General features: G+C 37.2%; 1 protein-coding gene across 1 annotated transcript in view; it reads left to right on the top strand.

Annotated features, from left to right (window-relative positions):
- RGS17 (regulator of G protein signaling 17) overlaps window positions 1-27916 on the top strand; it is a 120227-nt gene that overhangs the window by 64946 nt on the left and 27365 nt on the right. Inside the window, exon 2 of the mRNA XM_016956500.3 lies at window positions 21990-22133. Coding sequence (XP_016811989.1) covers window positions 22015-22133 — 119 coding nt within the window. The 5' untranslated portion in view covers window positions 21990-22014. The remainder of the gene's footprint in view (window positions 1-21989; window positions 22134-27916) is intronic.

Here is a 27916-nt window from a genome sequence, read left to right as displayed (position 1 = left end):
TCTGGTTCAATCGTGGTAGGTTGTATGTGTCTAAGAATTTGTCCGTTTCTTCTAGATTTTCCAATTTATCAGTACATGGTTACTCATAGTAGCCTCTAATGATCCTTTGAATGTTTGCGGCATCAGCTGTAATGTCTCCTTTTTCATTTTTGACTTTGTTTATTTGGATCTTCTCTCTTTTTTTCTTAGTCTAGCTAAAGGTTTTCCTATTTTGTTTAACTTTTCAAGAAACCAAATTTTTGTTTCAGTGATCCTTTTTTATTGTTTTCCTCATTTCAAATTCATTTATTTCTCTCTGATCTTTATTATTTCTTTTCTTCTACTAATTTGAGGTTTGGTATTATCTTGCTTTTCTAGTTCTTTAAGATGCATCATTAGGTTATTCATTTGAAGTTTTTCTTCTTTGTTGATGTAGGCACTTATATCTATAAACTTCACTCTTAGTACTGCTTTTACTGTATCCTATAGGTTTTGGTGTTTTGTGTTATTATAACCACTTGTTTTGAGAAATTTCTCAATTTCCTTCTTAATTTCTTCATTGACCCACTGGTCATTCAGGAGCATGTTGTTTGATTTCCATATATTTTCATAGTTTCCAAAATTCCTCTTGTTACTGATTTCTAGTTTTATTTCATTGCAATCAGAAAAGATGGTTGATATTATTTCAGTTTTTTAATGTTTTAAGACTTGTTTTATGACCTAACATGTGATCTATCCTTGAGAATGATCCATGTGCTGAGGAAAAGAGTATGTGTGAAATGTTCTGTAAATATCTGTTAAGTCTGTTTGGTCTATAGTGCAGATTAAGTCTGATGATTATTGACTTTCTGTCTGGAAGACTTATCCAATGCTGAAACTGGAGTGTTGAAGTCTCTAGCTATTACTGTACTGGGGCCTGTTTCTTTAGATCTAATCATATTTGCTGTATATATCTGGTTGTTTTATGTTGGATGCACATATATTTAAAATTGTTATATCCTCTTATTGAATTACCCTCTTTATCATTATATAGTGACCTTGTCTCTCCTTACAGTTTTTGTATTGAGATTCATTTTGACTGATATAAGTGTAGCTACTCCTGCTCTTTTTTGATTTCTGTTGGCATGGAATACCTTATTCCATCCCTTTATTTTAAGTCTATGTGTGTCTTTATAGAAGTCTGTTTCTTATAGGCAACAGATCAAGGGGTCTTATGTTTTTATCCATTCAGGCACTCTGTATGTTTTGATTGGAGAGTTTAGTCCCTTTACATTCGATGTTATTATTGATAAGTAAGGGTTTACTCTTGCCATTTTGTTGTTTTCTGGTTGTATTGTGGTCTTCTCTTTCTTCTTTCTTTCCTTCTTGTCTTCTTTTAGTGAAGGTGATTTTCTCTGGTGACATGATTTAGTTTCTTGTTTTTTGTATTTTTTGTGCATTCATTGTATGTATTTTGGTTTGAGGTTACCATGAGGCTTGCAAATACTATATTATTATCCTTAATTTTAAACTGATAACAACTTAACACTGTTTGCATAAACAAATAAAGAAGCAAAATGAAAATTAATGAACACTCTAGGCCTTAACTTCATCCTCCCACTTTTTTTTTTTTGAGATGTAGTCTTGCTCTGTTGACCAGGCTGGACTGTAGTGGCAGGATCTCAGCTCACTGCAAGCTCTGCCTCCTGAGTTCACACCATTCTCCTGCCTCAGCCTGCCGAGTAGCTGGGACTACTGGCGTCCGCCACCACACCCGGCTAATTTTTTGTATTTTTAGTAGAGACGGGGTTTCACCATGTTAGCCAGGATGGTCTCAATCTCCTCACCTCATGATCCACCTGCCTCAGCCTCCCAAAGTGCTGGGATTACAGGCGTGAGCCACCGTGCCTTGCCCATCCCCCCACTTTTTAACTTTTTGTTTCTATTTATATCTTATTGTACTGTCTATGTCTTGAAAAGTTGTTGAAGTTATTATTTTTGACTGGTTCATAGTTTAGTCTTTCTGCTTAGAATAAGAGTAGTTTACATACCACAGTTACAATGTTATAGTACTCTGTGTTTTTCTGTGTACTTTCAGTGAGTTTTGTACCTTCAGGTGATTACTTATTACTTCTTAACTTCCTTTTCTTTCTGATTGAAGTACTCTGTTAGCATTTCTTGTAAGATAGGTCTAGTGTTGATGAAATCCTTCAGCTTTTGTTTGTTTGGGAAAGTCTTTATTTCTCCTTCATGTTTGAAGGATATTTTTGTCATATTTATTATTCTAGGGTAAAAGTTTTCTTTTTCCTTCAGCACTTTACATATGTTATGCCACTCTCTCCTGGCCTGTAACATTTCCACTGAAAAGTCTGCTACCAGATATATTGGAAGTCCATTGTATGTTGTTTCTTTTCTCTTGCTGCTTTTAGGATCCTTTCTTCATCCTTGACCTTTGGGAATTTATTTATTAAATGCCTTGCGATAATCTTCTTTGGGTTAAATCTACTTGGTATTCTGTAACCTTCTGTAACCTTCTTGTAATTGGATATTGATATCTTTCTCTAGGTTTGGGAAGTTCTCTGTTATCCCTTTGAATAAACTTTCTACCCTTCTCTTTCTCTACCTTCTCTCTAAGGCCAACAACTCTTAGATTTGCCCTGTTGAGTCTATTTTCTAGATCCTGTAGGCATGCTTCATTGTTTTTTATTCTTTTTTCTTTTGTCTCCTCTGACTGCATATTTCCAAACAGCCTGTCTTCAAGTTCACTAATTCTTTCTTCAGCTTGATCAATTCTGCTTTTGAGACTCAGATGCATTCTTCATTATGCCAATTGCATTTTTCAGCTCCAGAATGTCTGCTTGATTCTTTTTAATTATTTCATTCTCTTTGTTAAATTTGTCTGATAGAATTCTGAATTCCTTCTCTGTGTTCTCTTGAATTTCTTTGGGTTTCCTCAAAACAGATATTTTGAATTCTCTGTCCAAAAGGTCATATATCTCTGTTTCTTCAAGATTAATCCTTGGTGGCTTATTTAGTTCATTTGGTGAGGTCCTTTTTTTCCTACAACTATCAACAGTGTCTTGATAGTTGTAGATGTTTGTCTGTGTCTGGGCATTAAAGAGTTAAGTATTTATTGTAGTCGTCACTGCCTGGGCTCCTTTGTACCCATCCTTCTCAGGATAACTTTGCAGATAGGACTTGGGTGTTGTGATGTTAGTTGTGTCTGCTTTAGGGGGCACCCCGAGCCCAGTAATGCTGTGGTTCTTGCAGACTTGTACAGGTACTGCCTTGATGGTCCTGGGCTCTTTAGTTAGCAGGTGATGAATCCTGCCAGGACTGGGTGCTTCCCTTCAAGGCAGCATGTTCCCTTCTGGCCCAGGGTGTGTCTAGCAATGTCATACAGAAGCTAGGGCCTTAAAAGAGCACCTCATGACTCCGATTAGTGCCATATCCTGTTTGGCTGAGCTGGTATCCAAGATGCAAGACAAAGTCTTCCCCACTCTTCCCTCTCCTCTCCTCAAGTGGAAAGAAGGTATCTATTTTGGAACCACAAGCTGTGCAGCCTGTGGTTAGAAGAGGGGAATAACAGCATTCCAGTAGCTGGTAGCCACCCTGGCTGGTGTCTTGATAGGTCACGTGCCCCCGAGTCTACTATCTCTGCACCCAATTCAGCACTAGGACTCCTGTAAAAGTTGTAGTCCTTGTAGCTTAGACTGCCTTTCAAGTTCATTAGGGCCCTAGGGTACTTTAGCCCACAGTGGCAAGGTTTGAGGGAACTCAAGTTCCAGCCTCTGGGAGTAGTGATTCCCCTCCAGCTAGGGCTAATATAAACACACCCTCTGTGGGAGGGCATCAGCTGAATTTGGTCCAGTTTTCCCTTCTTCTCTAACAGTACAGCACTGAGTTCAAAGCCTTACAATTGTTGTGTTGTCCCTCCCTTAGAGCCTAGAGATGCTCTTCGCACCTGGCCACTGCTGGGGGTAGGGAGGAGAGGTGGCAGTTTACATGGTGGTTCAAGTCTGTTTCTCTCTACCTCTTCAGTACCTCTTTCAGTGACATGATATTAAAACCAGGTATTGTGAGTATGCACCTGATTTTTAGTTCTTATGACATGCTCTTCTTGTGTAGATAGTTGTTAATTGGTGTCCTTGTGAAGGGTGGGGTGGGCGGGAGGCACGGGGATCTGCCATCTTGCTCCACCTTCTCAATGCCATCTTTATTCACTCTCCAACAAATTTTTACCTTGAGTAGAACACAGATTTTTTGAAAAGGTTAACTGATTATTTGATTCTATCTTTCGTATAGATATCGGCTAGGTTTAAGACAGAATATACAGAATGTAGCTTTGGAAAGCATAATGTTTGCTCTCATATGCTTAATATCTGGAGAGATGGCCAAGTAAAGCTGTTCTTCAATATACAGGTATTATGAAGTACAAAAGAGAGAATCACAGGTAACCTACATTGTTTTAGTTGTAAAAAAAAATAACATATAGGTATGTTACATTAAACACAAACATAAATGGGATACATTTCATGTGTTTTAACTCCTTCTGGGGATATTTCCACATAGTATTAATCTTTTCATTCCCATTTAAGATATTTAAACATTGTCTTGTATTGAATTTCCACAGCTGTTATCCCTGTTTGTATAAGTATCTTAAATCATTATATGAATAATAACTATTAGGGGAAACAGTCTCTGGAATACCCTTTTTCAAATGTTATTGTTTTTGTTTTGCATATTTTTTCACATTTTAAGTGGTTTTTCTTCTTTCCTTATTTTAACCTTATCTTCTTTACGTGTATTGAAATATTGAGCATGTCTGCTCTCTGAAAAACAGTTTTATGAATCTCAAAATGAACATGTCACATAGATGAAAGTGCTGTCAGTATTTTCCTAAGTAAACACATTATGACTGTATATTAAACAGAGAGTTTTTATTTTAGAATGGCACAGTGAATGTAATAGGGCCATTCTAAAGGTTCTTGTTGTCACCATGCAGTATTTCTGACAAAAGCTGCTGTAACTGTAATGCATTTTTGTCTCCATTAAGATGTTCACCCCAAGCTAATGCTGCTGTTCTAAAATAAAACAAAGCCTGAATAAGTCAGGTAAAAATTGGATTTTTAAAAGCATTACTTTGTCCATATTTGTCTTCCAGTCTTTCTAAAATTTCTAAGCAATTGAATGACTTTCCACTTCATTTTAACTGTACATATCTGGCCTCTGTTAGAGAACCTAAGTGCTCACCTACACTAGAAAGATGCCTTCTCATTCTCCTTTTTTCACTCATTTAACATACATTTACTGAACTCACTGGTTCTCAAGGTTATTCATGATGCTTCTTATCACATGGCATTCTCAAAATACTAGCATCAAAATAATTTTTAAATGGTTGTTCTAGATGAAATACTGGGTTCAGAATTTCATAATGGGTTTTTAAATATCACTGCAAGATAGATTTATTGTGATAGATTTATTGTGTATTTGGAATTCCAAAATACACAAACATTAGTAGGCACCGACATTTTAAGAAAAAAAAAAAGTGCGATAAACCTTAGTAGAGACATTTCTCCTGATTAGATTATTTTTTCCTCTCTGAGCAAAATAGAACAATGGCTCCAGCTCACAAAATATCAGTGCTTGGTTGGAACTTAATTGAAACTTATAATTATTTTTTCTTGTGTACCAAGAGTACTAAGATGAATGACCCAGCCTCTGCCCTCAAAGAGCTCAGAGCCTTGTAGGAAAAACCTACAAATGGCAAAACTCTAAGTCAGTAGGGAATTACAGGCCAAAGAAGATGGAGCAGTGCTGGGCACCTTCCCAAAGGCCAGGAGGGTCTGCAAAGATTTTCTGGGGGAAGTGCCTCTGCCAGGTGCTGGTGAGACCAAAAAGGGTGAGACTGTTTAGGATGTCCGAGTCCAGTGAGAGAAGCCAGCTTGTACATAAATACAACTCAAAGTGGCAGGTGCACAGTACTATGTGTGAACACTGAGAGGGCCTATTTCTGCCCAAAGAGCAGAAAGAGAGGGTGAAACACAGAATAGAAGTTCAACAAGCCCTTAATCTTTTCTCTCACTTGGGGCTTCACTAGGACACTCCGTGTCCTTCTGACTCTGGGAAACAGACTTCCCCTAGACACCAATCACAATGCCTAGTAGGTGAGACCTTCAGGGTCACAACTCAGTGTGGCCTGAGCCAGTGCTTCCTAGGTCTCAGTGACCTGAGACCTGACCTGTAACTCTGTATTGGTTGATACTGTTAACATGCAGATTGAGACACAGGAGCCTCAAGTGGGGCTTGAGATCCTCATTTCTAACAACCTCCCAGATGGTGGAATGCCACCTGCTGGTCCAGGAACTACATTTTGAATAGCAAAGACCCAAATTTTGACTTATGTTAAAATTGTTATTTGGTAATTACCAAATACATCTATCACCCTTGCATTGATATTTAAAAACCCATTATGAAATTCTGAAGAAATATCATCAGCTTTTTATTGTAAATATGGAAACAGAAGTTGGTCCGGGAGTAATAATAACATTAGGAACAATTGTTACAGTTGGGATTACAAATTATCAAGTGCTTTTCACTTGGCTCCTTGTTACAGTTGTTAGTAAAAACTAGCAATAAATAGGGTTTCTTTTATTCCTTACAATTACTGAGTGAAGTAAATATTTTCCTATTTTGCAAACAAAGGCAGAGGTTAAGTGACTAATTCAATGCCACACAGCCAGTACAAGGCAGAACTTTGTGATTCAATTCCAGATCTCTCTTACTCCAGAGCCAATACCCCCTAAAGGGCATAGTCAAAAGAAGCAAATAGAAAGTTGATAGAAGTGCAGAATAATAAGAGTAAAAAATGTGATGACCTGTAGCATAGAAATGGCTTAACCTTCTGGGGATGAAAACTAGCAGCTGAGCTACACAAGGTGCCCCTGTCAAACAGCTCTGTTGAATAATGCTTTTAAATGCAACCAATAGATATACATGAGCCAAAACAAGGAGGCAGCTGGTGCTAATCTGATTCAGTACTTTAATAGGGGAAAGCACCGGAGCAACTATTTTACAGTCTTTTTATATATTTATATGTAACTAAGTATATATAAATGTTATGAACATGAAGAGAGAATTGCTGACTCACCATCAAGTGACATTTCAGCGAAGATTGTATATCAAGTAGGAAAAGAAATTACATGGGTATATTCACTGATGGAGCCAGACTGTGACCACCCAGAGTAAGGAGCAGAACCATATTCTTAGCAATTATTCACTCTGAATGCACAAAGAATTTATTTCTTGAATTTCTGATCATTTTAATCATAAAAATGGTGATTTTGAAAAAAAAAAAATGCACTAACGAGTATACCCTTCCAGGAGTAGTAGTATTACTCCAGGACAACTCTTTTTAGGTAAATGGGTCACGAACTAAGAAGTGACATTGAAAGCTTGCTCAGTTGCATAGATAAATGCTGGCTTAGCTGAAGCAGGGTAGTTATCAGAAATTTTAAATTGAGAAGTGAGTTGCTTTTCCTCACAGGAAAAATTCGTCACAACTAAGAATAACTATCTGTACTTGGTGAATTGCTTCCTTGTCCACCCCAGTGCTAAAGTGGGCTTCACAAATTTGGCTTATTTAGCAGATAACTTTGTGGGGCCCCACACTGAATCAACAACTACATGGTAAAACCGGATGCTTTCAACAACCATGACAAGACAGCAACGGTTATAATGAAGTTTGATTGTTGGATAACGAGTTGATTGTGGGTACTATGAGTCACTTTAGACTCAGTTCATTTACATGTGATAAAAAGTACAGTGTCAATGGTGAAATAATAAACCAAACCATTAGTCTTTCTTCCTCACTGACTAAGCCTCTGTGTAGAACCCTGAGATAGGAAGATCCCAGCCAATGGATACAAAAACTTTACATCCCACCATATAAGTGAAATGATCTCTCAGCAGGAAGATAATGATGAAAACCTTCAACATCTGTAGCACTAAAACATTGAACCACACTTTTTGGCAACATTATGAACAACTCTCCTCAGTGTTACCTTGAAAGAGCTACCACATACTGCGCACTTACTGTAATTGCAAAGATTTGTTCCAAGTATTTATGTGTCAAATTCATTCAGCCCTTATAGCAGAATGGATGTACTTATGTGTTCTATTATTATCAATTATTATCTGCCAATGAGGAAACAAGGATAAGAATAGGTAAAGTCAGGGGTCCCCAACCCCTGGTCCGTGGACAGGTATTGGTCTGTGACCTGTTAGGAACTGGGATATATAGTAGGAAGTGAGCAGCAGGCCAGCGAGCTTTACTACCTGAGCTCTGCCTCCCGTCAAATCAGCAGTGGCTTTAAATTCCCATAGGAGCATGAATCCTGTTGTGAACTGCACATGTGAGGGATCTAGGTTGCACACTTTTTATGAGAATGTAATGCCTGATGATCTGTTATCGTGTCCCAACACCCCCAGGTGGGAGTGTCTAGTTGCAGGAAAACAAGCTGAAAGCTCCCACTGACTCTACATTATGGTGAGTTGCATAATTATTTCTTTATATATTACAATGTAATAATAATAGAAATAAAGTGCACAATAAATATAATGTGCTTGAATCATCCCAAAACCATCCCCCACACCCATCCGTGGAAAAATTGTCTTCCATGAAACTGGTCCCTGGTGCCAAAAAAGTTGGGGACCGCTGGAGTAACTAACCAAAGGTCATCCAGTTGATAACAGAGGCAAGATTTGTACAGAGGCAGCCTGACTCTAGAGCTTGTTTACTCACCATATTGTAATACAGCTTGGGAGTGGTGATACAAGAGACTGCCCTGTTTATATTTGTAAGTATAAGTCCTAAAAATTTGGTGACTTCAAGAGTGAGATGAGAGCTAATTCTGATGTGTAGACTCATTTCTTTTCCACTTCAGCCTAATTTTCCAAAATTGATCTTACTGCAACGGCATCTTGACCATTAAGAAAGATGGAGGAGCATTCTTTTTCTTCCCAAGTTAAGAATATGAGGCTTTTATTTTTATATTTATATATAATATATATCAAAATACCCAGATGTTATGTGGATTTTAAAATAAAATATAAGAGTTTACATTGCAGCAGGTCATTCAGACTTAATTTTTCCCTTCCTCTGTGAGGGATACTTTGGGAAAGCATGAGGAGCACCATTCGAACTTGACACTGTGCTTTAGGGCTGTAAGAATTGTATGTGAAACTTCCAAATCTCTGCCTTGGGAAAATAGATATTTTTAATAATCAGAGAAATCTGTCATATTCATCATCCTCAATAATTAATATTTATTTTGCATCTACAATAGAGAACACTAGGATTCCAGGAAAACACACACACACACACACACAGCCCTTCCTCTTAAGAGTTTTTCAATCTTATTGGAAAACAATATCTAAACAAAAGGATGAAGAATAATATTAGTCAATGCGCAAAGATTGACAACATAATCTATAAGAATGTACAAATTGATAGAAATAGGGATTCATCATCTCACTCCCAGTTGTATTTTGAAGAGAGCAGTTAGGTTAGGCAGCCCATTTCAGGAATAGTAACCTCAGAACCAAGAGAGATTTTCTGTCTAATCATCTATGTAAACTTGAGGCCCCTTTAAATCAACCTCTTTCAAGGACTTGTTCACCAGTAAGTTAAATACTCAAGAATGCTTGACTTGAGGCTCTTCTTACAGGTGAATTAAGATCTTATCTGAGTATCAGTCAGACTTTCCATATATGGAATAAAGAGTCTTTCTATTGCTTCTATTTGTTAATCCATGTTCTAACCTTTGGGATCTTACAAGTGAATGCATATCCTCTTATCCTCTTCTACATGGCGTCACTGATCTCAGTGATTAGAAAATTATGATTCTGATTATCTTTCTCTTCTTTAGAGGAAACACCTTTGTTCTAAAAGTAGTGTTCTTATGAGACGCTCATGAGTTTTTGTTAACTCTCCTCCTTTTAGTCTTCTGAACATATTTCAATTTATTTCTTAAATTGTAGTGAGCAGAATTGAACATAACTGTTTAACCAGCCCAGAGAATATCTATTACATCTTGTTTTAGAAAACGTATTTCTGTTAATGCATTCTAAATTGCCATTGACTATTTTAACATCACACTGTTGGTTAATGCTGAATTTACTGTCCCGAATTTTTCATATGCTCCTGTTAAAGCATGTTTCTCCCATCCTAGCCTTAACAGTGTTTTTAGACCTAAGTTCATATCCTTACATTTATCCTTTTTACATTGTATTTTGTTTTATTTGGCCCATTGTTCAACCTGTGAGATGGTTTTGATCATTGCACCTGACCCTGGGGAAGGGAAAGAAGTAACAGAGTAAAACTGTGGACAGCTAGAAGTTAGAGCAGAATTTCCCCTCATTTCTTGGAAGATATAACTAATGCATGACAATGAAAAACCTTCTCTGATTAGTACACCTGATTTATGTGTGTTCCTTATTAATAAATTTGCCTAAGCTTTGAGGGGAAAACCATTATGCTTGGGTCCGTTAGTATTTATTCCATACCAACTTTCCCTGCACCTCACCATAAGGACTAGATGAAGTGTTTTTACGGGTAGGATGCCAGCTGTAAAACACTTTCCATCCTTGCTCAGCTCAAAAAAAAATCTGAAGTCCCAGTTTTGTGCACAGGTATGTCCTTCTTTGCAAAGGAGAGACCAGTTTCTCCTGCCTTGTTCTTCTCCACCATGTGAAGTCAAATGGGTTTTTGATACTCTTCCTCTATAGGGAGGTAGGGATGACAAAAAAAGAATTGACCTCCACATATTCAAAAATATTTGAGAGTTTCAGTCCATAGTTATGCTTCATTTTATATAACTTTTCATTTTTTAACTTATTAAGAAAATGTGTTTGGCTTAAAAAATTAGAATTGGTGAACTCAAGGAAAAAAAATAGCAGACAGATTTTTTCCCTCTGTATTTACTGATAAACCCACACCAATCCCCTCAGCACCAGTTTGCAGTGGTGCACAGGAAGTAGAAGCAAATAGGGGTTCCAGGATGTGATCACCTGAGGGCATGCAGCAATTTTCCATGCTTACTTACCACGTTCAGGGATTTGGGAAAGACCTTCCTAGGCACTGTCACTAAGCAGCTCTTTGAGATAGTGCATCTTCCGCCTGCTCTGTGTGTCTAATTATTCAGACGCCCCAGCTATGTAGCAAAATATTATACCTCATTGCTTGCTGGGCGGTCCAGAAGTTTAGACTGGAAACACAGATAAGATGCTGAACTGCTGGTATTCAGGGACTTAGAGAATTCTCTGTCAGTCAGAAAAATAGGAGTGATCTGTTAATGGTATGGGAACTACACAAAGGAAATCAATGAGTAGGAATTTGTTTCCAGAAGGAAGATGATTATGGGACAACATACACAATTACTTCAGAAGAGCACAAATAAAGCGTTTGCCTGTGAGTTTTTAAGCGGGTTGAAAGACTTAGAAGAGAGTGAAAGTCTTGCAAATCTTTTTATTTATTTATTTATTTATTTGAGATGAAGTCATGCACTGTTGCCCAGGCTGGAGTAGAGTGGCGTGATCTCGACTCACTGCAACCTCCACCCTCTGGGTTCAAGCAGTTCTCCTGCCTCAGCCTCCCAAGTAGCTGGGGTCACAGGCTCCCGCCACCATGCCTGGCTAATTTTTGTATTTTTAGTAGAGATGGGGTTTCACCATGTATGGTCAGGCTGGTCTTGAACTCCTGACCTGAAGTGATGTGCTCATCTCAACCTCCCAAAGTGCGGGATTTCAGGCATGAGCCACCATGCCCTGCCTCGGTCTTGCAAATCTAACAAATAATATTTGAACCCCTCTACAGTGATTTCAAACCACAACAATCTCAGAGATTTCGTGAATAAATGGATATCCAAGATGACATTTACCTCTGAATGTTTCAAGATTATTTAACAGTGAGAAAATTAAGGTATTCAATTCTCAAGAAAGTTTTTGAGTCTTTCTGCAAATTTTCAGGATATAAATAAGAAATTCCTGCCTGGTATAAAGCTGTATATATATATATATATATATATATATATATATATATAAAATATTGTGTGTGTATATATATGTATATATATTATACACATATATACATATATATGTGTATATATATATAATGTGTGTATGTATGTATGTGAAAAAGAAAATATAGATAAGTATAAAACATAATAAAATAAATACTCCCATACCCAAAACTCTATTTTTCTTTCTTTCTTTTTCTTTTTTCTTTTCTTTTTTGAGACAGGCTCTTGCTTTGTCACCCAGGCTAGAGTATGTGGTGCAATCCTAGGTCACTGCAGCCTCGAACACCTGGGTTCAAGCAATCCTCCTACCTCAGCTTCCCAAGTAGCAAGTACCTAGGACTACATATGTATGCCACCATACCTGGTTAAATTTTTTATTTTCTGTAAAGATGGAGGCTCACTGTGTTACCAGGCTGGTCTCAAACTCTTGGCCTCAAGTGGTCCTCCCAAAGGGCTGGAATTACAGATATGAGCCACTGTGCTCTGCCTCAATACCAAATTTATGTAACTGTAAATATTTTGCTTTTTCTTCAGATCTTTTTTAAAGAAATGATTAAAGTTGAAATTCTTTCTTTTGCAATCACACCCTGATCGTTATCTTCCCAAACACCCAGTAATGGATCCAGTCCATGCTCTGTAACTGCGTATGTTACACATGTTCTCCAGAAAAGATATGTATTATTGTTTGTTTTGTATCCTTATGAAAATTATGTTGATACTGTATTTAATATTTTGCAGCTTTTTTATTCAACATTGTTTTGTGATTGCCTCAAGTTGATTCATATAGATCTAAGTTACTCATTTTAAGAGCTGTTTTATATATTAACATATAACAATATCACCATTTTAAAATTCATTCCTGGAAAAATGAGAATATTGGTTGTGTCTTAGCTCAGGCTGCTATAACAAAATGCCATAAGCTGGATAACTTAACAGAAATTTATTTTTCACAGTATTTCTCTGAAAGTTGAAAGTCTGAGATCAAGGTGCCAGTATGGTTGGGTTCTGGTGAGGGCCCTCTTTTAGGCTGCAGACTACTGATATCTCATTTTATCCCCACAGGATGGAAAGAGAGCAGGAGAGTAATCTGGGGGTCCCTTTTTTAAGGGCACTAATCTCATTCATGAGGCCTCCACCGTCATTGTCTAATGACCCCGTCCATAGGCCCCACCTCTTAATATCACCCTGAGATTAGATTTCAACATATGTGTTTGAGGAGGACACACACATTCAGTATTTAACATTCTGCTCCTGGCCCTCCACAATTCATGTCTTCACATGCAGAATACATTATTTCCATCCCAGTAGCCTCAAAAGTCTTAACTTGTTCTAGCATTGGTTCTCAAGTCTGAAGTCCAAAGTCTTATCTAACTATCATCTAAATCAGATATGAGTGATTCTTAAGGTATCATTCATTCAAAGACAGAACTCCTCTCCAGCTATGAACATGTAAAACCAAATATTAGGTTGGTGCAAAAGTAATTGCGATTTTTGCTACTTTTAATGGCAAAAAACCACAATTACTTTTGCACCAACCTAATAAGTTATGTGCTTCCAAACTACAGTAGTGGGACAGATGTAGAATAGATATCCCCATTTCAGAAGCAAAGGAATAGGAAAGAAGAAAAGAGTGATAGCTTTTAAGTAAGTCCAGAACCTAGCAAGTCAAACTCCATATCTCAGGGCTGGAGAATAATCCTCTTGTGCTTGATGCTGTGCACTCCAGGCCCACTGGGGCAGAGGTCCCATTTTCCAGACCCAGTAGAGTTGAGATATTGCTCTGCACTTCTGCCAAATTGGGATCTCAATCCCAGGATTCTGCTGGGCAGGCACCAAACCTCCACAGCTCCTCCCAGTCCTACCCCCATGCCTTTGATTGGAGGTAATCTAACTTGTTGAAAATCAGGCAATTCTTCCTCCACCCTTTGCAACATAGGATGAAGCCCTGATGATCTCTGAATCATTTTTTTGTGGTCATTCTTCCCTTGTCTTGAAGAATAGATCATGTTTGCAGCTGAAAAGTTTTATGGTCTTCCCTGTAAAATCCAAAAAATCTGACAACATTTCTTCATTCCTTCCCATTCAGTTCAAACTGGCAGTTTTCCTGCTGAGGTAGCTAATTCAGTCCATGCTTCACACCATGCTAATCTTATCAAATGGTGGCTTGGTAATACTCTTAGTGTTCTCTTTTCAACATGCTTTCTCATTTTGTGCAATATGGATTGGCTGAGAATTTTCCAAGCTCATAAGTTCTAGTTTCTTGTTGTTTGATAAGTCCCTCTTCACATCATTTCTCTCTTATCACATTTTACTAAACAGTCAGGAGGAACAAAGCCGTGCCTTCAGTACTTAGCTGAGAAATATCCTCAGCTAAATAGCCAACTTCATTGCTCACAAGTCCCAACTTCCACAAAACACTAATAATATGAACACAATTCAGCCAAGTTGTTTGCCGCTTAATAACAAGGATTGCCTGTTCTCCATTGCACAAGATGGAGAAAAGGACAGTGAAATTTAGTGTTAATGAAGATAATAACATGCTTTTACTTCAGTCTGAGAATTCATCAAAATGACATTTACTATCCATATTTCTACTAACATTCAGTCCATGATTACATATGTATTCTTTAAGAAGATGGAAGCTTTCTCTACAGCTCTTCTCTTCCCTTTCTGAGCCCTAACCAAATCACCTTTAAAAGTCCCTTCATGACAATCTTGGCTTCTTCTAGATGTACTTCACAACTCTTGGTTAGTTCCAAAGCTGCTTTCACATTTTTAGGTATTTGTTATAGCAGCACTCCACTTCTCAGTACCAATTTCTCTCTTAGTTTGGGCTGCTATAATAAAATACCATATGTAGGGTGGCTTATCAATAACAGACATTTATTTCTCACAGTTCTGGGGGCTGGAAAGTTCAAGATCAAGGTGATGGCCTATTTGGTGTCTGGTGAGGGCCTGCTGCCTGGTTGTAGATGACTATCTTCTTTCTGTGTCCTCACATGGAGAGAAGAAGAACCAACTCTCTGGCCTCTTCCTGTAAGAGCACTAATCCCATTCATGAAGGCTCTGCTCTTGTGACCTAATTGCCTCTGAAAGGCCCCACCTCCAAATATCATTATATTTGGCCCCGTCTCCAAATATCATTACATTTGGGATTACATTTCAACATATGAATTTGAGGGGGACATAAACATTCAGTCCATAACAGGTTGTTTCCAATTTAAGGTGTTAAATATACTGTAATTAGTGTCTTCATATAAAGGTTTGAGTTTCTCCAGTGTATAAACATAAAAATGGAATTTGTCATAGGTTATGTGTATTGTGAACTACATGTAGTCAATATTGTTCTTCAAAGTGATTTCTCAATGTATATTCCTACCATTAGTGTGAGGAGTTTTTAATTTACCCAAGTACTCTTCCAAAATTGATATTGTATGACTTTTTAACAGTGGAAAATTTGGATGTGGAATACTTTTTTATCCACATTTCTCTGATTAATAGTTCTGAGCATCTATTCATTTAATTTGGAGTATTTATATTTTCCTCTTTTATGACCCGCCTGCAAATTTGTTTGCCAATTTTTCTATTAGGTTTTTATGTTGTTAAATTGCAATGTGTTACTTATTATTATGGATAATATTCCTTTGTATCTTCCAGTATGATTCTCTATTTTTCTTGTTTCTATTTTACTGTTTCCTTATTTGCTCAAAACTTTTTAATAAATTAAAATATATAAAAAAAAGCTTTTCCTTTTGAGCTTGATCTTATAGTAAGAAATTCTTTTCTGCTCTGAAGCTATAGTCTACATTTTTATGACAGTTTTAGAATTTGTAACATCTATTTTTGTATTCATGTTTTGAGTTTATTTTTGCATGTATTATCACTTGGAGGTGTAATTTTTTATATGTAAGTGCAAATATCTCAACACCATTTTTGAGTAGTCTGTCATTCCTGAATGATAAAGATGCATACTCTTAATTTAAGCCAGGATTGCATAAATGCCTGAAGGTTACTCAGCTCTCTGAGAGTTTTATTATTTTGATCTACATATCTGTTCCCATGCCATTGCCTAATTATTATGACTTCTATATTATTGATAGAACAAACACCCCCACTTATTTTTATTTTCAGACATGTCTTCAGTCTTCCATGTAAGTTTTAGAATTCATTTGTTAAGTTCCATGAATGATTGAATTAGAATTTTTACTGCGATCACATTGAATTTATTTATTTATTTATTTATTTTGAGAAGGAGTCTCACTCTGTTGCCCAGGCTGGAGTGCAGTGGTGCGATCTTGGCTCACTGCAAGCTCCTCCTCCCAGGTTCATGCCATTCTCCTGCCTCAGCCTCCCAAGTAGCTGGGACTACAGTCGCCCGCCACCACACCTGGCTAATTTTTTGTATTTTTAGTAGAGACGGGGTTTCACCATGTTAGCCAGGATGGTCTCGATCTCCTGACCTCGTGATCCACCCACCTCGGCCTCCCAAAGTGCTGGGATTACAGGTGTGAGCCACCATGCCCGGCCTTGAATTTATAAAATAATTTAGGACAATTAAGATTTTGGTCTTCCCACTTGAGAAGATAACCCAACTCTGTATTCAGCTCTTATTTTATGTTTTTTGATAAAGTTTTGTAATATTTCTATAGAGTTCTTATACAATTTTTGTTATAAATATTACCAGTTACTGTTTTGGTTTTGCTATTGAACTATGCTTTTATTTCTCTTATATATTCAAATTCATTATTACTAGTGTATTAGAAGTATATGATATTTTAAAGCTTAAACTGGCATCCCTCTTGAACTGCCTCTAATAACTTATCTGCCAAATCTCTTGGAAGTTTTATGTTGATAACCATATCATTTGTAAATAGTAAAGTTTGTATTTTCTTTTCCAATTTTTATTTATTTTTTCTAATTTTGTTGCATTGGCTGCAAAATTAATAATTTTGAATGTTGAGTATATAGACTTTATTGTTTTCTTCTTATCGTTAATAGGAATGCTGTAAAATTCACCATTCTACAAATATTTGTGTACCTAGTATGTGCCAAGCATTGTTACAACAATGAACAAAACAGACAAAAGTGTCTACCTTCATCAAATTTATTGGCTACTTGGTTAGACAAACAAACAGGTAAAACTTGTAGTATGACTAGTGATGATACATTATATGGAGACAACTTAAACAGGAAAGGGTAACAGGTCATACTGGGGATGGGGTGAGGGAGTTCATTTTTAAATAAGATGGTCATGAAGGCTTCAAGGAGAATGTAACATTTCAGTAAATACTGGAAGGAGTGAAACCCTAAGTGTGAAACAAGTGCAAAGGTCTTGACACGTAATTGTACCAAGCATGGCTGAGGAGCAGCAAGGAGGCCATTGTGATTGAAACAGACAACAAGAGGCAGAGAAAAGGAGATACATTCAGGGGAGTAACAAAAAAGCAGACTGTAAGAACTTCACTCTGAATAAGATGGTAAGCCACTGGAAGTTTTGGATTGGATTTGAATGGAAGAGTCTTTGCTGAAATTATCTGACTTAGGTTTGAAAGGCTCATCCTGGCTGCTGTCTTGAGAATAGAATAAAATGGAATTGTAATAGAAGGAGATAGGAGGTGGTAGAAACAGAAGATGGGTAGCAGATACCAGTTAAGAAGTCTCACATTTGCTGATCTGCTGATGTGACATCCAGATGAAATAGAGGAATCAAGGATGAGTCCAGGATTTTTTGGTGTGAAAAATGAGAAGGATGAGGCTTTTCATTCAGTAAAATTGGAGAAACTGTGGGAAGAACACGTTTTTGGGAAAAGATACTGAGGGCAGATTAGAGCATGTTAAGTTTGAGAAAGCCAAGTGAAGATATTGAGTAGGTAGTTGGATATTTGCATCCTGAATTCAGGAAAATTATCTTCACTGGGCATGTAAATTTGAGGATTTTGTGCAGAAAGCTGGTAGACCCAAAAAAGTCTCAATGAGTTCATCAAAGAAGTGATAGAGAAGAAAGACAGAACACTGTGGCCATTCAAAATTTGGAAGCGAGGAAGATGAAAAGGAAACAAGAAAGTAGACTGCAAAGAAGTGATGAGAAAGCAGACAGGTGAGTATGGTGCCCAGGAGGCAAGAGAAGAAAGTATTTCAAAGAGGGTGGAGTTAAAATAGTCAGTTTGGACTACTGTAGACAAAGTATCATAGTTGGGTAGCTTAAAAACAACGTAAATTTGTTTTTCACAGTTTTGTTGGCTGGGAAGTATAAGATCAAGATGGTGGCCTATTTGGTGTCTGGTGAGGGCCTGCTTCCTGGTTGTAGAAGATTGTCTTTCTGTATCCTCACATGGTGGGGAAAAGCAATCCAGTTCCCTGGCCTCTTCTTATAAGGGCACTAATCCCATTCATGAGAGCTCAGCTATCATGAGCTAATTACCTCCCAAAGGCCCCAGCTTTTATCCATCACAATTGGGGTTTGGACTTCAACAAATATATTTTGCAAGGGCAAATTCTGTCCATTGTAGTGTAAAATGCTGTTGGCCCAGAAGGAGATGGCAAAATAACTCTTGGACTTAATAATATGGGGACATTGAGATGTCTACAAAATCTGTTTCATTAGAGGGTTAGGGCAGCCCACCCATTTTCATAATTGATATAGTCTTAAATTTAATTCTTGAGTGTATCTAAACAGAGAAACGTAGACTTTTATTTTAGCCAGGTCATTAAGTTCAGCATCCTATTTTACCAATTTCAGTTCTGTTTCTTATATTCTACCCCTTCCCTCTAATTTTGTTTTCTTCTGACTGAAGTAGGTTCCAGCAAATATTTGAGTAATCAACTCAGTGAGTTTATCAGAAATAATCTTCACTCTTGAATTTTTACTTAGATGCATATAAAATTGTAGGATGATTATTATCCCTCAACACTTGGAATACATAACTCCATTGCCCACCATCTTCAGCATCTAATATTGCTCATGGAAAGTCCACTGGCAATCAAAGCATTACTTGTGTGTGGGTAATTCAGCTTTTGTCTTTATCATCTAGATGTGTTCTTACTATTTTGTTTATAAGTGTAGATTTATTTTTATTTTTATTCATCCTACTCAGCATGTGGTATACTCCTTTATGTGAGGCTTTGTTCTGTTTTGTTTTCTTCCAGTTCTAGGGAGTTCTTGGCCAATTTTCCTTAAAATATTATGACTTTCCTGACAATCCATTATTTTTCCCCTTATGAAGAAAATCTTGTTGGGTATATATTGGGGCCTTTCAATGTTACTGGTCTGCTTATCTCAATTCTCTTTTCATGTTGTAGCTTTTCATCACTCTTTGCTGAATTCTGAGTATATTACTTGGCACCATCTTCAGGATGGTTTGGGAAAGAAATGATTATGTGTAAATCTTTTAATAGCTATTTGTGTTTGTTTTTACATTCCCGTTATGTCTTTTCTTATTTCATATTTGCCAATTTTTGTTTTATAATTTATTTTATTTTATTATTTATTTTTAATTGACAAATAATAATTGTACATATTCATGGGGTACATAATGATGTTCCAGTACATAAAATGTAGAGTGATAAGGTCACTTATCACTCTATGGTAATAAAGGATCATTACCATATTCATCGTCTTAAACATTTATCGTTACTCTGTGTTGGGAATTTTCAATATCCTCCTTCCAGCTATTTAAAACTATATATTATTGTTAACTTTAGTCATCCTACAGCGATGTGGAACACTATAACTTATTCCTCCTATCTAGCTGCCATTTTATATCCCTTAAAAAATGTATCCATATCCCTCCCTTACTCCTACCCTTCCCAGCCTCTGGTATGCTATGTCCTTCTTTTTACTTCTATGAAATCAATGTTTTTTAAACTTCTACATATGAGTGAGAATATGTGGTATTTAACTTCTGTTCCTTGCTTATTTCACTTAATATAATATCTTCCAGTTCCATCCATGTTGCTGTGAATGACAGGGTTTCATTATTTTTAATGGCTAAATTAGTATTCCATGATGTATATATACCGCATTTTCTTTATTCATTAATCTGGTTTTGGACACCTTGGTTGATTCCATATCTTGGCTATTGTGAATAGTGCTGCAGTCAACATAGAGGTGCACGTATCCAAAAGGCATCCAAATTAGAAAAGGGGAAGTCAGATATGTTTTATAATTTATTGTTCTCCCATTTAAATTGTATCCTTTCATTTATCACATTGTTTATCTTAAATATATATTTGTTAAACTAATTTTGGGTGATTCTGTTATTAGCATTTGATCAGGAATATATTAATCTCCTAATTGTTGAGTTGGTTGTCTGTTTTCTGGTGTTAATATGGATTTTTGCTTTCAGGTAACACATTGAGTGAGAGATGTATTTCTTACTGTCACTTACTCTTCATAATGTAATGCTTTTCATTTGTTTCCACTAATCCCTTAAGACCCTTAGTCTTGAAGCAGCTCTTTTATCAGTATCTCAGGATTCCCTGCCATCTGCCAGTGATTTTGGAAAATTCCCTGACCCAGTCACTGAACAAATAAGCTGATTGGCTGAAGTCTGATCTGGATGGCTTTCTCTGCATCCTACCCTTTCTGCAGCTAGGCATTACTGAATAGTAGAAATTATTTTTTCAGTACCTTTTTATGAATGGCACAATCACAGCCCCTGATTTTTTGCAGGCAACCTGGAATCAGACTCCCACTCCTCCTAGGGGAGCATCTGACACCTCACTGGAGTGTGGACCTTTGCCCGCTTCTGTTTCAATATCTGAATTGCAGAATTACTGTGGCTTTAGACCCCATTCACCTACGACTGTGGTTTTCTGCTCTGTTTCTGGTCGAAAAATATGTTTATCTGGTTTTCAAGAATACAGTATTTTTTAAAGTGTTTATCATTGTATTCAGAACTGAAAATATCATTTTAAAATAATAGCTCATAATGCCAAAATAACCTGAAGCACTTTATAGTTTTAATAAGTACTGCTCTCAGCCACACATTTGACAATATATGTGTATGATTTACATACATTGCCTATTTATGAAAAACATCATTCAGTAGATTGCATTACTTTTTCTAAGAGTTCATGCTAAATTTGATATTACTCAAAGACAAAACTTTTTATTTTAATCCTCAATACAGTCTTAGATCAGGATTGGTCCTATAAATAGGTAGCAACTCATTTGGCCTTATTTGTAAGATCACAGATAGGACATTCTGTATCCCAATATTTATTTTATCTGCCATGATATATAAATTCCACCAGAGTAATTCCCCTGAATTTAATGACTTTTATTTTCCCCCAAGCCTCCGTTAAATAAAAATAAATTTGGGGGATGGAAGAAGAGAAGCTAATGCCTTTGCAACACTGACACCTAACAGAAAATAAGGCCTTTTGGTAATGTTATTAAGGTTAGGCCTCTGGAGGATGAGTCAAAAGTGCCAAAAAGGATATTGTGTTTCAAAGGAAGTGAGAGGGCGCCAAGAATAAACTTGATCTTCCTCATACTCTTATATAGTTAGAAACCATGCAACAATCATTTATAAAGCTCAATTTACCTTACTGTAAACATTAGTGGAAAAACGAGTTACATACACCCTCTATAATCACCGAATGGTGTCCATAAAAAAGGCAGATTTAATCATTCTTGAGTAAAGAAGGAAGTTAAAAATAAATTTTCAAACCTTATCATATTTACTTTACCAACAATCTTGATTACGTGGCAACTTTGCTGCTATAATTTTATGCAGCAGATCAAGGTAGACGTTCCTCCCCAAAGTTTTTAGTATATTCTTCTAAAAAGTTTTCCCGAGAATTTTTAGTTTGGCCTCTCAAGCTTCCTTATTTTACCTTTTCTTAAATTACCTCCCTCCTTCCATAGTGAAATGAGCCTTCCTTCAGCATACGCAACTTATCCTTATTGCTTTTTTCATACCCAATTGTTTGTTTTATCTCTTTCAGCCAACTGGGTCCTGAAGTAGCTGAAATGCGAAAAAGGCAGCAGTCCCAAAATGAAGGAACACCTGCCGTGTCTCAAGCGCCTGGAAACCAGAGGCCCAACAACACCTGTTGCTTTTGTTGGTGCTGTTGTTGCAGCTGCTCCTGGTATGTCATGTTACCTGTAGGATGCCACACCCAGGCTTGGCAGGCACTAGTGTGAACATGCATGCCAAATCTCAGAACTGTAGAAACTGCTCAACATGTCTTTTTTTGTTCTTTCTTTGCAAGTAGGACTTATTGAAGACTATCATTGGTTTAATGCAAATACTTTCACAAACAAAATATATAATATTTCCCCAAAATCTACATTTAAATTGATAATAAGGTAAAAAAAATGAAGAGGTGTTTTATATCATGTTTTTCTCCATCCATGCTTCTTAAAGATATGGGTAAAAATAAGATTTTAGTTACATTTGTATTTATCAATAAGCAATATTCTCCAATGTTACAGTCAAGAACATTAAAATAACATCTAGTAATATTGCATGTAGTATTGAATGTGTTTTTTTTTTTTTTTAGTTCTCTGCTGCTACTTGATAGGGTGTTGAGCATTCAGCTGTATGACCAGATAACTGTAAGTCAGGGTAACAACCTCTGCCCAGAATTCCTGCCAATAAGGACAGAGAGAAGAGTCATTGACTCACAACTACCTATCTAAAAGGTCAGTGGCTGTGCTTGGAATGAAGTCCAACTCAGTTCATTGAAAAATCCTGAAATTAGAGCCAGAGAACCTGCTTCCCATTGTGGTGTTATCACTGGCAGGCTCTGGGACATCATGCAAACTCATAATCTCTTTGTCCTTTGATTTCCTCATTGGCAAAATGATGAAGAGTTAGACAAGCTAATTCCCAAGGTGCCATCTAGTGCTAAACATCCGTGATCCAGGGAGCTCAGAGAACCTGCTCGAGTTCCGGATTCATAAAGTGCCTAACATTTATGCAGATGAGATTCCTCAAGGGGATGCTAGACTTCATGGAACTTTCCTTTGAACCATACATTTTGGGGTCTTTTAACATACAGTTTACAAGTGGATCTTCTAGCCCAGCAGTGGTCTTCTGGGTCTCCCCAGACTAATTCAGAACCTAGAGAAAGGCCCATATGTTGGAGTCATCTCTCTGTGTATTATCTCTACAGTTTCCCAACATATATTGAGGTTTCTTTTTTGATATGGCAAAACGTTGTATCATTGTGGCCAAAAGAAGGTAAAGAGGGCTGTACTAGAGTGGTACCCTTGGTGATGAACAAGTTCCATCCACTCTAGAAAACTCCAGTTTCAGAAAAACATCAGTCATTGTAGTAATCTGGAAAGCTTAAGTAGTTTTTATAGATATCAATATTGCTTCCCAGATGATGATTCTTTGTTACAGAAAGTCATACTGTATTAGTCCATTTTTATGCTGCTATAAAGAAGTACCTGAGGCTGGGTAATTTATAAAGAAAAAGAGGTTTAATGGACTCACAGTTCCACAGGGCTGGGGAGGCCTCACAATCATGGCAGAAGGTAAAGGAGGAGCAAAGGCTTGTCTTACATTGTGGCAGGCAAGAGTGCATGTGCAGGGGAACTGCCCTTTATAAAACCATCAGATCTCGTCAGATTTATTCACTGTCATGAGGACAGCGTGGGAAAAAAAACCATCCCCATGATTCAATTACCTGCCACCGCATCCTTCCCATGACACATGGGGATTATGAGAGCTACAATTCAAATGAGATTTGGGTGGGGACACGGCCAAACCATATCATATACATAATTTGTTTTCTTTCATTATTAAGCCTTAATAATTTAAGATGGAGGAAACAGAGTTTGAGATGAAGTAAATATTTCAATCATAGTTGTGTAATCTTTTTCTGTGTCATGCCTAAAGAGATTATCTAGCTCTGGTCTTAATCTGTGAAGTACCATGTAATGACTTACTATAGTGGTTCTGAAGTCAGACTGCCGGGGTTCAAATCTTATCCTCACCCATCTCTATCTGTGTGACCTTCAGCAAGTTAGTTAAATGCCAGTAATAAAAATCCCTGCCTCGTAAGGCCATTGTAAAATTAAATGAGATAAAATACATAACAAGCCAAGAGCAGTGTCTGACACACAGTAAGCATTTAATAAGAGTTAGCTCTCTGGGCTATGGAACACTTCATATTGGAAAATGAAGATCACTTTAAAGAGGAACTGGCTTGAAATACTGTTTTTAAAAAAGATCAGTTTGTGGCTATAACACAAAAATTATCTTGGAAAAGAAAGCTATTTTATTTTAAATTCTGTATAAAACATCACCAATATATTGTTACACAAGGTTGAGGAATAGACTTCTAGTGCTCATTTGCACTATACCAGGTTCCTGTAATCGGTATATGATTTTCCTTAGCTGCCAAAACTTATTTCTAAATTGCTTTGGGATTAAAACACCAGAACAGATAGAATACTGAAGTTTCTTTGTGCTATATGTATTAGCTGCCATATAAATATTTAGTGAGATTTGCTTTTATCAATTTTTAAAGGACACATTAAATAACAAAACATTTAACATTAGCACATGAGCAAGAGATTATTGCAGTACACAGACAATAGATGGAGAACAAAACAGCTTTCAGAAGCTGCATCAACTCTCTACACCTCTAGAGTAGATCCCCAAACATTGGGTACATTGGCTGCATGCTCTGTTAGCTCTAGACTAGCAATGCCCTTGTTAGGAACTGCATTTCTTGTCAATGAACATTGGATGCCTGAGTCTAGGCCATAAAATATACAGTCTGTAAATTTACAAGTCCTTCTATATATGATAAATGATAGAAAATTTCTAATTATTATAAACCACTTGATTATTTATTTATTTATTTATTTGTATTTGAGACAAAATCTGCTCTGTCATGCAGGCTTGATTGCAGTGGCACAGTCACAGCTCACTGTAAGCTCCAACTCCTCAGCCTCCCCAGTAGCTGGGACTACAGGTGCATGCCACCACACCTGGCTAATTTTTTTTTTTTTTTTTTTAGTGGAGTCAGCGTCTTGCTATGTTGCTTGGGCTGGTCTTGAACTCCTGGGCTCAAGCAATCCTAAAATGCCTCAGCCTCTCAAAAGTGCTGAGATTTACAGCCATGAGCCACTGTGCCTGGCCACTTAATTTTTTTAAAAGGATAAAAGTTAAAGTTCCTTGAACTATGGATTTTAATTATGACTATATTGTCTTATTGCAAATGAAAATGTCCTTTACCCATATGTTTTTAAAATATTATTATTTTTATACTTCAAGTTTATAAAAGAAAATTGTACAGGCTTTCTGAAGTAAAAAGAAAAAGAAATAAATGTTCTTCAGATTTTCCAGGCTAGGTCAAAGGAGCAGAACAAAAAGAAACACTAAAAATGTAATTTAGGGACTAAAAAAAAAAAGTTAGAAATCAAAATATGAAGTAACTGTCATTCGTGAATGGGACCAGTTGTCATGTGGCTGAATTTACTTCCTTTTAAGGAAATAGAGTGGTAAGAAAATAAATTTCTGTATCTAGTAATAAATATAAATACCTCACCCTAAGCTTCATGTTATGGGTTTTTAAACAGTGTAATATTTCCCTCAAATTTGCACTTCTCATTCATATTTCATTGTCAGCTCTTCTCTCATTTTTAAATAGATTCCTGTCTTTATAACATTACCACCACATTTTTTGCGGGGAGGATACAGAGAGTGAGTACATAACTGCTGAATGTTTCCACAGTTTCTTTCAAAATTCTAAACTGTTTAGAATTTAGGCTTCATAGTGATTTAAGCTGGTCCATTCTCTATCTCTGTCATAGAGGCACTTTCTCCCCCCATGTCAGTCTCTCTCCTTATCTCCCTTTTCTCCTCATAGCCCTTGCAATTAAAGAAGAGAAAACAGGAGGATGTGGTTTAGAACCATTAACATCCTTAAATACACAAGCAATGGATGCCCAAATCCAGGGCATAAAATGGACACTCTATAAACATGCAAGACCTTCTATTCATGGGACCAAGCTAGGGTGAAGAGACCATTTTGTCAAGACCATTTGTCTACAGGTTCAAGGTTGACACTGGCAAGTGGAATGTCTCGTTTCTTCAGATAGTAACCTTCTTCCCTTTTCTTTATAAGAAAGAAAACTTTGAAAGATACTGAAGGCTCCTCTCAAACTGCCTTCAGTCAGGACAGCGTGAAGCAGTGAGGTTGTTCAGATGCTCACATGTGAGATAACACATATAAAAGTGCAGGGCAGACTAGAAACTGCTGTGTGCTTACAAAAAGGAGGGGCATCAAAATGGCCATAGGAAAGGCAGAGCTTTCAAAGTTTATTATGAGCTTAAAGCTCATTTTCAAATTGTCCTACGAACTCTCTTGCAACATCATTCGGAGGTTGCGTTAAAATAACCCATGCTACTTTTTCACATAAAATCTTCAGGTACTAATTCCTCTTTTAATACTGACGCTTCTGTGGGTGTCCCATCAAGCAAAACAGGGTTCCCTGTGTGTAAAAATTAGAACTTCAGAGACCTCAGCTACCATCTCTCCAAAATGTTTACGTTGCCCTCTGCTTGGCACATCATGGTGGTGAGATGATGGCTGTGGAGAGGAGAAGAATGAAGTATCACTGGCCACAGCCCTGGCTCCAGCTTGCAGTTTCCAAGAGAATGGTTCTGTCTTTAGCTACTTTATAAATTAGACTTAGGTATAAGCTTTCATTTGAAAAAACAACAACAACAACAACGTTTGGAAAATGTTGTGTCTATTTTTACAGGTAAGGAAACTGATGGCTTGCTGATGTCAGTAGACCCATTAGGGATCGAGGTGGAACTGAGATGCAAGCCTCTGAATGTCTAGTCCCGTTGTTTGGTCCACTTTAATGTGACGCTTCCAAGCGTTTCATTTCCAGGTTTGATATGAGCCATTTCCAAACACAACTTTCTCAGTTGAATTCACAATCTCATGCTCTCCCGGTATTGCCCACGAGATTTGGCCCACTGCGCTGGACTCTTCTCAAGAGAAATTGGTCACAGACTGAATTTAGTAAATTAACTAGCCTTTTGAAAGCTAAAATTGTCTCTTTTTTGGATACATTAGTTCCCAGAGTTTCCAGACCATGGGATGGATCTCACTGAGTAAATGTTAAGTGCTTCATAAATATGCTTTGGGCTGCCCCTCCCTCCGTTTCTAACAAGTACCATGGCCTCTGTAATTCAAAACAGTGCAAAAATAATGTCCTGTTTTATCCTCTGATGCTGTCACACTTTCGCTCTCTGCCAAAGGAAATACTAAGATGCATGCTTTAAAAGTCAAAGGATATTTTTTGAAAGGAAAAACAAAAATCCATGCCTGCACCATGGTAAAGAAACCACTCCCTGGAAATAAAACTCCTCACACAGGCAAGGTGAATCATTTCATCTGAGGCACCAGGGAATACATGGTTTCCTCTGTGCCTGTCACCCTCAGAGAGCTGATTCATCTCACATGGCAGAATACATTATTCCTGCAGAATAACTCACACTGCACAAGATTTCCAGAGTACTTGTAAACAGACCATCATACATATCACTTACAAAGTAGCAATACAGAAGTCTCCAGTTTGGAAACTCCATCTTGCCATGGCATGGGTAAATTTCCTCAATGTTTTTATCAGTTATATCAACTTTACACAATCAAAAGACATCTATCAAAATGAACCCAAGTTTCTCAGGCCATATACACAAAACCAGAGTGGACAATAGGACTATGGACTGAATGAGAGTTAATGGTAGAAGGAGCCTCACTCTGGTGAAGAAGTCCAGAGTCCCAAGAAGCCAGGAGGAAGAAATTGTAGATAAAGAGGTGGCAGGTGCATTTGGTGACAGGGCTCTGCACGGTGAGGTCTGCTGACCCCAGATACCCCAGTCAGCCTCAAGGTT

Source organism: Pan troglodytes, chromosome 5, assembly GCF_028858775.2.
Source record: "Pan troglodytes isolate AG18354 chromosome 5, NHGRI_mPanTro3-v2.0_pri, whole genome shotgun sequence".
Lineage (NCBI taxonomy): Eukaryota > Metazoa > Chordata > Mammalia > Primates > Hominidae > Pan > Pan troglodytes.
Note: the sequence above shows the minus strand (reverse complement) of the source record. Positions and strands in the feature narration are given on the sequence as shown.